The 14,766-nt window shown below is 50.0% G+C and overlaps 1 protein-coding gene across 1 annotated transcript in view; it reads left to right on the plus strand.

Annotated features, from left to right (window-relative positions):
• The first annotated feature begins 3,083 nt into the window (after positions 1–3,083).
• ABCG4 (ATP binding cassette subfamily G member 4) overlaps positions 3,084–14,766 on the plus strand; it is a 37,907-nt gene continuing 26,224 nt past the window's right edge. The window contains exons 1-2 of the mRNA XM_087706533.1: positions 3,084–3,243; positions 10,665–10,903. Coding sequence (XP_087562659.1) covers positions 10,675–10,903 — 229 coding nt within the window. The 5' untranslated portion in view covers positions 3,084–3,243; positions 10,665–10,674. The remainder of the gene's footprint in view (positions 3,244–10,664; positions 10,904–14,766) is intronic.

The raw sequence follows: 14,766 nt of genomic DNA on the forward strand, positions 1-14,766 counted from the left end.
TGCTGCTAATGGCGCTCACAGTTCCCGTTGGCACTCCGCTGTTCCCTGCTGTGGTGCGGTCGTAACCGACAGTCCCAGGAGTAGACTGACTGTGCCGGCCTGACTGGAGAGAGGCGCGCACTGTTCCCGCGCTCCTCTCCTGCAGGTCCTCCCTCGCCGCGCTGATGACGTGTGTGCGCACGGCACGCACGCCTTACCAGCAGCCCCTGAGCTCAGAAAGGGGCGGCGGCGATACAGTGAGTGTGGGCGGGGGAGATCACACGTCCCCCCCCCCCCCCGTTCCTCCAGCACAGATTCTTTCATCCTCGGCGGCCGTGCAGGAGCCGAGGATGAATCGCATGAAATCCTGTGCGTGTCACCCCAAATGGCTACGCGTGTCAGCATTGACACGCGTGTCATAGGTTCGCCATCACTGCCCTAAGAAATGGCTCCATGTGCCAAAGGTTTGCCATCATGGGGATAGGCAGAGAGCAGCAGTATCCAAATAGAATTTATTTTGGGGGGAAACTTCGGAGAATAGTTTGGACCGATGCCCGGCTTGGGATGCCGAAGCTGGCAAAGCAGCCAGTTGGCCTGGTAAGTCAGAGATGGATGGAAAACAACCCTGGCTATCCCTGAACTCCGAAAGGCCACAAAAACCTGGCTATTCCGGCAGGCCTGGGGCTGCTGGCCTCACAAATGAGGTCCAGCTCCACTGAGATTGAGTGTATGGTGCATTGCTTTTTAATCTGTCTCTCTCTTTCCTTATTTTTAACTTTTTTATCTTCTTTAGTTCTGTATTTTGTAAGCCGCCCGGAGCCCTTCGGGATTGGGCGGCATATAAATTTATTAAATTTACAATTTGTTTTATAACTCTGTTGAACTTCACTCAAGTATGCAGAGGTAGGGAGCTTCCTCCTCCTGTCGGGGCCAAGAATTTCATAATTCCTGAGCCGTCCCCCCCAGGCCTTCCAGCCAGTTCATCGGAGATAAGATCCCTGCCTCCCTAATGGCCTTAAAAATCGCCATCCTTCCTGACAGCTGCACTGATAAACCTCCCACCTTTCTTGCTTGAGGGTCCTGGGTGCTCCCTGGACTTGATTATTTCCTCGCAGACGTTTCGCGATCCCAAACTAGATAATCTCAGATATCGGTACAGAGTCTGGATTCTCATTTCTGGAGTTGCTTACGCCAAAGTCCTTTATCTCTGGGACTTGAGTTCAGTGCCCGTTGCCTGAAAAATGTGGGTCGTATTGGCCACAGGCATATGTCACAACCCCTGGTATGCCCAAATATGGGAGGAGGCAGACTGCTTCCTTTCTCTGTCTTATCAGCTCATCACAAGAGACCATCCAGACAGAAAGCCATTATTTTTACTGTTGCCTTTGTTACATTTGTGTTGCATTTGTGCTGATAAATAAATAAAGGGAGACTAGTATAGATCTATTTCAAGCTATTTAGCTGGTAAGGGTATGGGTTTGAACTGCCGAACTGCCGAACTAGCAGTCAGCTGCAGTAGCCTGCAGTACTGCACTCTAACCACTGCGCCACCTCGGCTCTCAACCTTCCCAATGCTGACACCCTTTAATACAGTTCCACATGTTGTGGTGACCCCCAACCATAAAATTGGTATCTTGGTTCCTAAGACCATCGAAAATATTTGTTTTCCGGTGATCTTATGTGACCCCTGTGAAAGGGTCATTTGATCCCCAAAGGGGTCCTGACCCACAGGTTGAGAACCACTGGACTAGAAATTCCCTCCCGCGGCCACGAGGGGACACAGAAATCTGATTGAAATGGCCGGAGCTTCCTGGGAATCTGTTCCTCTTTCCCTCCACTTCCCCCCCTCTCTTTCTCTCTCTCTCTTCTTCTTCTCTCTCTCCTCTCTCTTTCTCTCTTGCTGGATCTCTTCCTTTTTCCTCCCAATCCCTCCGCCAGCTGACAGGCAGCCTGTCTTTTCAGCACTGGTCCCTGTCCATCAGAATCTGGATTCAAGGCTCAAATAGGTGCCAATAACAAGCGGAGTGAGCTGCTTCCTTTCCCTCTCGCCCTCCAACTCACATAGAATCAGTTCGACACAGGTGCCCACAGGTGTGGTCCAAAGAATACAAATGGGGGTCGCAAGAGCCCCGGGGAAGCGCCGTTTGGCCTTGGGGGGTATCCCTGTTGGGGGCTGTTGGGCCTTGACTCCTTCACCCCAACCTTTTCAAGTCTACCTCCCTCCTCTCCCCCTCCACGATTGGAAAACACCTGGATTAAAGGAACCGTAGGACTCAGGAGCCCGTTTCCTGCTGGGCCCAGGTTGCTCACCTGGGCCAAATTGGGTCTTGTCCATCTGCCCTACGGGTGGGGCCACTGTGCCAGGGAAAAGGACGGCCCAGATTCCAAGCCAAACATAATTATAGGGTGAGAAAGATCAACATTTGCATGCAGAACGGGCCCTAATGAGATCATCAAAACCTGTCAAAACCGGTGACTGCATGATACAGTTACAGGCAGGAGAAAGGTAGGCATGACTCTCTTCCCTGTCCCCACCCCCACCCCCGGGGGAGGGGGGCTTTGGAAATTCAGGACCCCTAGAAGTTCCCCCGAAGGCGCCTTGAGTTTGGACCCCTTCAAGCACCTCTCCAAAGCCCTGTAAGCAGAGGGGGAACCAAGGCACTGCGGGCATTAGGAACTTGTGGCGGTTAGCCACCCCTTCCTCCGGCAGAGCGAGAGGAGGGTCTTTTTCCCGGCAGGCGACTGTCGCTCGAGCCCCCCCACCCACTCATCCCCGCCCCCGCCCCCCCCCCGCCCTGGAGAGCAGCATCTGCGGACCCTTTAACTGCAAGCGCATCGGATCTAGGGACCTGGGAGCGCAGCCGGCCCAGCCCTTTCGCGCTGCTTGCCGGAGGAACGGAGCGCAGCGGAGCAGCCAAAGGAAGCAGCCGGCTGCGGCTCGGCCAGGAGCGGCCGTCAGCGGGGCTTGGGCAGGGCTTGTACGGGGCGGCTCTCCGGCCCCCTCCCCACCTGTTCCAGCCCGGGGATGGGGAAGAAGGAGGAGGAGGAGGCGGCGGCGGCGGCGGCAGCCGGTTGCAGGAGCTGAATCCGTCTCTTGCGCCCGGCTCGGGGGTCCCCGCGGGAGGAGAGCGCTGCTTAGCCTCGCCCGCTCTGATGCCGACGCCCGCGGAGAGGAGCTAGAGGTCGGCTGCAGGGGCAACGGCGGCCAGGCGCCCCCCGCCCAGGCCGGGGGCCGAGCAGCGGGGAAGGCGCGGAGGGCCAGAGGTGAGCAGAGGGACCTGGCTATCTAGGGCCGAAGCCCCCTCCCCTTCGCCCGGGAATGGGGGGAGGGATGGCAGGGAGGGATGGCGCCCCGCGGGGGAGGGGTCCACAAACTTTTGGGCATCCTCCCCCTCCCAGGTGGCCTGGCGGGGGGCGCGGGGGGTCTGCGCAATTTGCGGGCTGGGCTTCCCCCGCGGGGCAGGGTCTCGCCCGGGAGAGCCTCGGGGAAGGGGTCTCCGCACATCGGGGGAAGGGAGGGGCAGGAGGTCTGGGGGGCATGCCAAGTTGCTCCAGATGGTGTGGTGCCCCCATTTGCTAGAGGTCCAGGCATGACAGGAGGCAGAAAGGAGGGTGTGTGTGTGTGTGTGTGTGTTTCTCTCTCCGTATCTTAAGACTAATTGGGGCAGGTTTGATACCTCCAGGAATTCCTCTGCTTTGTTTTCAAGGAAGCCATCTTTTCTTTCTTTCTCTTTCTTTCTTTCTATCCCTCTCCTCCTTCCTTTCTTTTTCTATCCATCCACCTACCCATCCATCTATTTATCCATCCATCTCTCTACCTACCTACCTACCTACCTATCTATCTATCCCTCTCTTTCCCTCCCTCTATCTATCCATCCATCCATCCATCCATCTATCTATCCCTCCCTCTATGTCTCTATTCCTCTCCCCCCTCTCTTCCTCCCTCCCTCTCTCTTTCTATCCATCCATCCATCCATCCATCCATCTGTCTGTCCGTCTATCTATCTATCTATCTATCTATCTATCTATCTATCTATCTATCTATCTATCTATCTATCTATCTGACTCTATCTATCTGACTCTATCTATCTATCTATCTATCTATCTATCTATCTATCTATCTATCTATCTATCTGACTCTATCTATCTATCTATCTATCTATCTATCTGACTCCATCTATCTATCTATCTATCTATCTATCTATCTATCTATCTATCTATCTATCTATCTATCTGACTCCATCTATCTATCTATCTATCTATCTATCTATCTATCTATCTATCTATCTATCTATCATCTATCTATCTATCTATCTATCTATCTATCTATCTATCTATCTATCTATCTATCTATCTATCTATCTATCTATCTATCTATCTATCTATCTGACAATCTCTCCCTCCCTCCCTCTCTCCTAGTCTTGCCCTTCTGGTACCTTTGAGGCAGGGGGGTGGGATTTCAGATCGCCCAGCCTTAAGAGTTCCAGGGGTCTCTTGTCAAGTTTGGGTATGCTTCAACTCCTCCCCTCCCCTCGCCACCCCCACCCCTTGGCATAGCTGGGCTCTTATCCTTGATACACCACAGAATACCAGGCTGCAAATTCTCTAAGGGGGAGGGGAGTTCAGTTGGGGAGGAATAGAGGATAGCTGTTCCCGGAGGCGCAGTACTTTCGGCTCCAGCTTGAGGGAGGGAGCGCGGGAGAGAGAGAGGGAGAGAGAGGAAGAAGATTAGTAAATAACACCCAGGCTCAGTTCGGTTCCTGGAGAAATCTGGGCTCCGATTGCAAACCAGCCGTGCATTCCACAACGGCCTTTATTGGCTAGCCGGGAATGGAAGCATTTCTGAAGGGGGGGATCACGTGTGGCTTGGCAATGGGGTGGGGAGGGGGCTTCCAGAGATGCCTCCCATCCAGGGGACCTCTGTTCTCTGCTAAGAAGCGGCTGGGCTAAGAGGAGGGGCCTCTCGGGCTGCGACGGGTGGGAGAGAAAGGGTCTCTCTGCAAGGCAAACTCAGAGGGGATGGAGATCAATCGGGCCAGGCCCAGCATTGGCATTTCAGCTCAAGGAAGGCAGCGGTCTGCCCAGATCCACCCCCACCCACCCAGATCCACCCCCACCCCTCTGCCGCCCGGCAGAGAAGCCCTTGGCTCAGAGCAGCCCCCCCCCCCCGCGAAGCTGCAGTTAGTCTGGCTTTGCAAGGGAAGGAAGAAGCTGAGCCTGCGCAGAAGGGCATTTCCTCTGCTTTCCTCCCCCCCCCTTTGGACAGGTTCTGGGTCAGAGAACCCATCAGCCAGCCTCCCTCCCTCTCTCCCCCTCCCTCCTTCCCTCTTTCCTCCCTCCCTCCCTCCCTTCGTTCCTTCCTTCCCCTATCTACCTTCCTACCTCTTGTCCTTCCTTCCTTTCCTCCTTCCTTCCTTTCTATCTCCCTTCCTTCACCTACCCACCTACCTACCTATCTCTTGTCCTCCCTCCTTCCTCTTTTCCTTCCTTCCTTCACCTACCTACCTTCTTACTTTTTGTCCTTCCTTTCTCCCTCTCTCCCTCTTTTCCTTCCTTCTTTACTTCCTTCCTCCTCCCCTCTCTCTCTCCCTCTCCTACCTACCTCTTGTCCTTCCTTTCTTCCTTTCCTGCCTCCCTCCCTCCCTTCCTTCACCTACCCACCTACCTACCTACCTATCTCTTGTCCTCCCTCCTTCCTCTTTTCCTTCCTTCCTTCACCTATCTACCTTCTTACTTTTTGTCCTTCCTTTCTCCCTCTCTCCCTCTTTTTCTTCCTTCCTTCCTTCCTTCCTTCCTCCTTCCTTCTCTCTCTCCCTTTCGTACCTACCTCTTGTTCTTCCTTTCTTCCCTTCCTGCCTCCCTCCCTCCCTTCCTTCACCTACCTACCGTCCTACCTCTTGTTCTTCCTTTCTCCCTCCCGCCCTCTTTTCCTTCCTTCCTTCCTTCCTTCCTTCCTTCCTTCCTTCCTTCCTTCCTTCCTTCCTTCCTTCCTTCCCTCCTTCTGCTAGCCCTTTGAAGTTGGGACCCTGGGACTACAACATCCACCCCCACCCACACCCCCATCCCGCTCCAACCCGGAGGATCTGGTTTGATTGTTCTGCCCATTGTAACCCAAGTGCCAGCTTCAGGATTGACTGCAACATTTTGGAGGGCGGAAGGTGGAGAAAGAGAGAATCTCCACTCTCTCCATTGGGAGGGGGGGTAGATGGGGGATGAGCAGTGAGGGCTTGTCTGCCAGTGTGATGCCCAGCACACCTTTGGCAGTTCAGGTCCTTCTCCTGTTTTGCTGATGTCCTGCAGCTTAAAATAGGGCAGGAATGGAAGCTGATTTCTCTCTCAGCTGTATGAAGGGTCTTTCTCTTAGCCCTCCCCCACAAAAAAATCTGGGTGGCACCCGCCTCCTCCCCTCTAGTCTATCTAATCAGTCTCTAATCCCTTTGTCGTCGTCCCCCCCCACAGGTCCCTCTCCCCCCTCTCTTGCCTTGCATTTGAATGCAGCCATTAGTTTTTGCCTTGGGTTTAATCCTCCATCCAGATTTGGCTAGCATCCCTATGCACGCTTTTGCTGGGAGTGTGTGTGTGTGTGTGTGTGTGTGTGCGCGCGCGCGCACGCTGATAAATAAATAAAGGGAGACTAGTATAGATCTATTTCAAGCTATTTAGCTCTCATCAGCTAGCCATACCCTTATTGGGAAACTCTGTGTGTGTGTGTGTGTGTGTGTGTGTGTGTGTGTGTGTGTGTGTGTATGTGTATATATGTATGTGTATATATATATGTATGTGTGTGTGTATATATATATATATGTATGTATGTATGTATGTATGTATGTATGTATGTATGTATGTATGTATGTATGTTATATTTGTGCTGATGTAACAAAATGTAACAAAAAGGCAACAGTAAAAAATATTGGGTTTCTGTCTGGATGGTCTCTTGTGAAGGACAGAGAATGGAAGTAGTGATCTTCCTTCCATATTTGGGCATACCATATATATATGTATGCACATACATACATACATACATACATACATACATACATACATACATACATACATATCCTAATATTAGAAAAAAAGACAAAGGACTGGATAGAGAAGGGGACCTGCATCTCATCCTTCTTGGGGGTCAGGTTCTTTGGCAACGAGGATGCCCCCTCCCTGCAAACTGGATTGTAAGCAAAGACAGTGAAGGGGGCATCCCAGGGGGCTTCCTAATTTGTCTACTAACACAACCTTTAATGCCAAGTGGGCATACCTGGGAGCTGGTGACAGTTTTTTCTGGTCCCTCTCTGGATGAAAAGTGGAAGGTCCTTCTGATATCCCGGCTCTAAAGTGTTGGGTTAAGCTTGGAATTGATGAGAACATTGGCGATCAGGACAGTGAGAACCATCCACCGATGGAAGAGAAGTTGCCTTCGGAACTTGTGGGAGATTCATCACTGGAGGCTTTCAGGAAGAGACTGGACTGCCTTTTGTCGGAAGTGGTATAGGACCTTGTTGGAAGAAATGTCCATCTGGGTTCAGTTCCCAGTGGGGAGAAAGACACTGGAAAAATTGAGAGAGGAGGGGGGAGGGAGAGAGGGAGGGAGGGAGAGGGAGGACTGGAGATTTTGCAGTATCCTTTTCCTGAAACGAGGAGGGAATGGAGATTTTACAGTATCCCTCCCCTGGAGTGGTGTGGAAATGGAGATTTTCAGTACCCTTCCCCTGGAGTGGGGAGGGAATGAAGATTTTATAGTATCATTTCCCTGCAGTGAGGAGGAAATGGAGATTTTGCAGTATCCTTCCCATGGAGTGGGGAGGGAATGAGGATTTTGCAATATCCTTCCGCTGGAGTGAGGTGGAAATGGGGATTTTGCAGTATCCTTCCCCTGGAGTGGGGAGGGAATTGAGATTTTGCAGTATCCTTCCCCTGGAGTGGGGAGGGAATTGAGATTTTGCAGTAACCTTCCCCTGGAGTGGGGAGGGAATGGGGATTTTGCAGTATCCTTCCCCTGGAGGGAATGGGGATTTTGCAGTATCCTTCCCCTGGAGTGGGGAGGGAATGGGGATTTTGCAGTATCCTTCCCCTGGAGTGGGGAGGGAATGGGGATTTTGCAGTATCCTTCCCATGGAGTGAGGTGAGAATGAGGATTTTGCAGTATCCTTCCCCTGGAGTGAGGTGAGAATGAGGATTTTGCAGTATCCTTCCCCTGGAGTGGGGAGGGAATGGAGATTTTGCAGTATCCTTCCCCTGGAGTGGGGAGGGAATGGGGATTTTGCAGTATCCTTCCCCTGGAGTGGGGAGGGAATGGGGATTTTGCAGTATCCTTCCCCTGGAGTGGGGAGGGAATGGGGATTTTGCAGTATCCTTCCCCTGGAGTGAGGTGAGAATGAGGATTTTGCAGTATCCTTCCCCTGGAGTGGGGAGGGAATGGGGATTTTGCAGTATCCTTCCCCTGGAGTGGGGAGGGAATGGAGATTTTGCAGTATCCTTCCCCTGGAGTGAGGTGGGAATGGGGATTTTCCACTATCCTTCCCCTGGAATGAGGTGGGAATGGGGATTTTGCAGTATCGTTCCCCTGGAGTGAGGTGGGAATGGGGATTTTGCAGTATCCTTCCCCTGCCATGCCCACCAAGCCCCGCCCACAAAACCGGTAGTAAAAGAATTTCACCACTGCCTGGAAGCTATCTTTTACATTGGGCCTTCAGACCTGCCACATTTTCTACTGTGGGAAAATGGGAGGGGGGGTTATATGGAGCATGGGAGATATATAGTCTAAATAACATTCCTTTCTCAGAAAGTCAAGGTCATCTTACCCTGCACCTTGAGGGGTGTGACTGGGAGGCATCTCCAGTTGGGACAGTGTTTGATTGGACCGTGTGATGGACCTGTGGGTGCTGGGCAGGGACTTGAATTTTCGTTTGGGTGGGGAAAACCTGGAAACGTTCAGATTCGGCCGAGGTGGCGCAGTGGTTAGGGTGCAGTACTGCAGGCCACTTCAGCTGACTGTTATCTGCAGTTCAGCAGTTCAAATCTCACCGGCTCAAGGTTGACTCAGCCTTCCATCCTTCCGAGGTGGGTGAAATGAGGACCCAGACTGTGGGGGTGATATGCTGACTCTGTAAACTGCTTAGAGAGGGCTGAAAGCCCTATGAAGCGGTATATAAGTCTAACTGCTATTGCTATTGCTATTTCCAGATGTGCCAATATGACACCTGTAATAAAATGGAACTTTGAGGAACTCTCAAGCCTCAGAGTTTTCCTTCACTTGGGGTGTTACTTGGGATCCTGACATTAACCCGAATCTCGTTGAAATCTTTGAAATGATCAAGTGGAAGGAAGATGGTGAACATAACCTTTCTATGGGACTTTATAACTTTCTTTGCTGTTATATGTCATTTCTGATTCGTATCATGCAACCCTTTTTAGAATAGAAGTAATCGGGGCACTGTGTTGGTGATTGATGGCGTGTGAATCACTTCTTAGAACAAGATGTGATGTAGTACTGAAAATGGGAGCAAATGCAATTATTCCAGAAGAAAAGATAACACTCTGCCCGAATCAAGAACTAGCTGATTATTTACTTATTTAGTTTCCCCTTTCCATAACCTTTGTATCTAGATTAAAGCATTTCTTAAGACATGACTTTTAAAATTCTTATCCAATTTTTTGTTGAATAACAAGTAAGCATGCCAACCATATACCATATCATGTCCCTCGATATTCAGTATTCTATCATTGGTTAAATGGGTCCAATCACTAATTGCGGATAGCACCACTGCATCATAATATAATTTTAGGTTAGGTAATTTCAAGCCTCCTCTCTCGCGTATATTTTGCATTATTTTCATCTTTACCCTCGGCTTCTTTCTGGCCCATACAAATTTGTTGATACCCTTCTGCCATTCTAAAAGATTCACATCTTTTTTAAGTATAGGTAACATTTATTTAAGTATAGGTAACATTTGAATCAAGAACTAGCTGATTATTTACTTATTAAGAGCCAAGGTGGCGCAGTGGTTAAATGCAGCACTGCAGGCTGACTGCTGGATCAGCAGTTCAGCGGTTCAAATCTCACCGGCTCAGGGTTGACTCAGCCTTCCATCCTTCCGAGGTGGGTAAAATGAGGACCCGGATTGTTGTTGGGGGCAATATGCTGACTCTGTAAACTGCTTAGAGAGGGCTGAAAGCCCTATGAAGCGGTATATAAGTCTACTGTTATTATTATTGTTATTATTTAGTTTCCCCTTTCCATAATCTTTGTATCTAGATTAAAACTATTTAAACAATTAAAGCGTGCAAAAAAACCAGACCCGATTGCAATCTATAGACAAGGAAAGTGTTTGTTAGTGGAGCTGGTGTCCAGCAAGTAGGTCTCTAAAATCCAAGTGTTTTTCCCTTGCTAAGAAATGAGATGTTATTTGCAACTTATTTATCTGTTAAAACTTTGATGTGCTACATTCACCTATCAACCAGGATTTAAACCAACCATGGTTCCAAAGTCCATCCTTGCATGACCAACATACATAGAAATCCCCTTTTTATGTCCTGGTTGTAGTCCCTGTTCGAAATAAGGGTGACCAGATGGAGCTGAGCATTTACTGGCCCACCTGCTGGGATGGGTGGAGTTGGCCATCCACAACCTTGGAGAGCACCTGAAGAGCAGAGCATTCACCTTTTGTTTCCTTTGACCTTCCCCATAGAGGAGCAGCGATGGCGGAGAAGACCCTCGACCCCACCTCTGTCTCTATTGCCCTGGAGGACTCTGTCTGCAATGCCAATTCACAGGATGGCACCTTCCTGACCACCCACCTGAAGAAGGTGGAGAACCACATCACGGACGCTCAGAGGTTCTCCCATTTGCCCAAGCGGTCAGCTGTGGACCTCGAGTTCCTGGACCTGTCGTATTCGGTCCGAGAAGGCTCCTGGTGGCGGAAAAGAGGTAGGATGACAGTCCCTCGGAGGCAGATGTTAACCCTGGCAGGTGCCAATCGAGGTTGAAGGACCTTTCTTCCATGGGATTTGATGTCTGTAGGCATCCCTGCATGGGTTATAGAAAGCCAACAGGTAGTTCTCAACTTATGACCATAGCAGAACCCATAATTTCAGTCGTAAAGTTGTGACAATCATGAAGTGGGTCATCATGGCACCGCACCTGATTTTGCAACCTTCTGGAGGTGGCCATTAAGTGAATCCAATGTTCAGAGGTGGGTTCCTATCAATTGGGCCCAGTTCGGCTGAGTAGGTAGTAACTGGGACATAGCAATAGCAGTTAGACTTATATACCGCTTCATAGGGCTTTCAGCCCTCTCTAAGCGGTTTACAGAGTCAGCATATCGCCCCCATAGTCTGGGTCCTCATTTCACCCACCTCGGAAGGATGGAAGGCTGAGTCAACCCTGAGCCAGTGAGATTTGAACCGCTGAAATGCAGATAACAGTCAGCTGAAATGGTCTGCAGTACTGCACCCTAACAATTGCGCCACCTCGACATGCCCACAAACCGGTTCTATAGGCAGCGCCATCTTGTTTTTTTACTACGGCGCATGCATGCGTGTGCCCACAGAGCACCCCTGAGCAAAACGGCAGTAACACAAGCCGGAACCCACCCCTGCCAATGTTCACTATGGAATGGCTTTTGCCAGAAACCGGAAGTATATACCAATTTCCAGGGGGACCACTGCAAATGGCCACAAATTCAGACCGGTTGCCAAGGACCCAAAAAGGGATGGTCATACTGTTGTAGGGTAGGTGGGGAGGCAGGAGGACATTGGAACTTTGAAACTGGGTCGTAAGTCCCATGTTTGGGATCCGTTGTAACTTCAAATTGGTCACTAAGCGACCGAGGTGGCGCAGTGGTTATGGTGCAGTACTGTGGGCCACTTCAGCTGACTGCTAGTTCTGCAGCTCGGCGGTTCAAATCTCACCGGCTCAAGGTTGACTCAGCCTTCCATCCTTCCGAGGTGGGTAAAATGAGGACCCGGATTGTTGTTGGGGGCGATATGCTGACTCTGTAAACCGCTTAGCGAGGGCTGAAAGCCCTATGAAGCGGTATATAAGTCTAACTGCTATCGCTATTACTATTGCTAGTTCTAAGCTGAAGACTTGCTATATGCCTGCTGGAACATGCCTACCTCTTTGAAGTGGTTATTCTGCTTCAGCATCCTTAAGTGGGTAAGGCTGATTGTTCCTAATCTTGAAACTTTCAGATATTCCCAAGACTGCAGCTTCTACCCTGTTTCCTGAAAATAAGACCTCCCCAATCGCGCTACACCAAGTCTTCTCCCCAAAGTAAGCCCTCCCCTAAAACATTTAAACCCATGCACAGTTGGTCCCTGCCATTTCCTATGGGGGAGCATGCCCCACACACCTCACATGCACCTGCCATCCACGCAGAACGCTCTTGCTGAGGCCACTCCCACAAACCCTAGCTCCCGCGCCCCTTCTCTTAGTGGCGGTCGCAAAAAGAGCGCCAGATCCAGTGACACTAGGGCTTGGCAAGAGTGTGCCAGAAGCAGAACTTCCGGCCCTCTCTGGATGAGCTGATCCACGGGTCGTGGTTAAGGGGCCTCCTGCATCTCAAAAATAATTATTCCTCTCCAAAAAATAAGCCCTCCCTGAAAATATTGCAACACAGGAGCAGCCTTGAGGTGACCACGCTCGCCGCTTCCTGCGCCTCAAAAATAATAAGACGAAGATAAGTCCGAGTGCTTATTTCAGGAGTCAAAAGAAAATAAGATCCTGTCTTATTTTGGATGGGGGAAACGCGAGAGTAATCTGAAGGCCAGGGCCTTGGAGAAGGTTTTCATCCATGGAAAGGCTGGTGGAACCCAGAGAGATGACCACAGGCCAAGATAATTGGGATTCCTTCATCTTCTATTCCATCTGAGGAAGATGGAATTTGTCACAGAAGATGACCGGTGAGCCAGCATGTGAGATGAACTCTCTATTGCTTGTTCTGGAGGCCTGAGCCTGATCCGTGACCTAACCCCCCCCCCCACTTTAAAGCACTGTCCCTTGAGGAGGTTAGTCAATGTAGGTAAGATGCTTCTATACGCCTAGATGAACAGTGACTCGTAGAATTCCAATCTTCTCCTTGCAACTCAATCTCCATCCAACATTCCTCCCACCGGGGACACTGGAAACAACAGAGTTTTCATGGAACGTGGTCACCACGCCTTCTTGTTCTCGGTTGCATTCCCATATTCATGTAAGACCTCAGCACCTATTATCTAATCATTGTATCCTATATAACATATTAAATAATACTCTCTCCAATTTTCATTGTTAACCAATCTGTTTTGGCGCAACATCTGTAGAGGGAGGATCCAAGGAATTTCAGGAAAGATTATATCAGTTATTCACCTTTGCCTCCAAAAATGTCCCGCTTAATTAAACGCCTCCGTATGAGCAATAGAGAACAGGTTTAGTAATCGATAAGAGAGCTGTTTGATAAGCCAGATTAGGAAACCAACCCATTGTAAGGTGAAAAGCCCTTTTGTTGAGATTGGCTATAATAACAGAATTTTGTGAACCTGTGCATGTGTCTCCTTATATCCCAGTGAATCGGGATATGTCCTGTCCGGACTACTTTACAAGGTTGACAGGTGTTGGTTTTATTTGGGTGAGGATGGTCCTGGAGTTCAGCCACCTTGAACCACAAAAACTGGAGGATCCAATTTGGGTCGGTCACCGGGACCAGATGTTTTGTCTCCTGAGCTTTCGGACTCGTGCTGGAGCCCATCCTCGAGGAACTTCTACCAGAAAGTAAAGAGACCTTCTGATAGAGAGACAGTTCTCTGGGCATGGGCTCCGGCACGAATCCGAAAGCTTGGAACTCAAAGCCTCTGGTCCCAGTGACCGACCCAGATTCGCTCCTGCAACATTATCCTGGGAGAGGTCCATATATGCGTTCATTCATCACAAAAACTGGAGCCAGAGAAGATGAGATGTTTCATCAGAAAAGCACGAAAGAGCTGAGATGGGACTCAGGGAATTAAGTCGCTTGAAAAGTTGGGTGACCTTGTCCCAAGGAAAGCTGGGATGGATGGTCTTGAGATCCCAAGGCTGGGCGGGAGGATGACAGTGGCCTGAATTGAGTCTCCCATTTAAGATTTGCTTTTCAAAAAGCATTGAGCCCAAAAGTCTTCGCAGGAATTCAGCTTGAAACTTGTTGTGTTACCTGCTGTGCTCCTAATCCAGGATTCCTGGTAGATTGAATGTGGATTCCACTGGGCTTCATGCCAGAACTAGAAGGCTGTATGATGGAAGATTCGCTGATTTCAATGATTGAATTGGCTGAAAAGAGTGACTGGTTGGTGCACAAGATGAAAATAACCAGTCATCTCAATCACAAGCATCTAAAGTCAAAACATCAAAACCAACTCCTAAAAACACAAATGCTAGAACTTGCCAAATTTCCTAGTCCAAACATCTGGAGGCCCAGCCAGTTCTTGTGAGAGATGATCAAGTTCACAGTCACCCAGACTTCTGCAAGGCAGTTGTTGCCCTAGAAAGACAAAACTTCTGGGTCCAACAGATGGTACTCTTGGATGGAAGAATCCTGGAGCATGTTAGATCTAGTTCATTGTTTCTCAACCTTGGCAAATGCTGGCTGGGGAATTCTGGGAGTTGAAGTCTGGACATCTTCAAGTGGCCAAGGTTGAGAAACACTGATCTACTTGTTGTGGCCTGCTAGTGCCCTGTGGAGCTGGCAGCAGAGTCTGATAGTGAGGAGGTTGGGGAGGAACGTGGGCCAGTCCTGGAGTCTGGGGAAGGCTTTGATGATGGCTCTGTGTCAGAGGCAG

The sequence above is a fragment of the Thamnophis sirtalis genome, unplaced genomic scaffold (assembly GCF_051295495.1).
Source record: "Thamnophis sirtalis isolate CommonGarterSnake01/CBP01778 unplaced genomic scaffold, rThaSir2_p1.2 scaffold_2, whole genome shotgun sequence".
Taxonomy (NCBI): domain Eukaryota; kingdom Metazoa; phylum Chordata; class Lepidosauria; order Squamata; family Natricidae; genus Thamnophis; species Thamnophis sirtalis.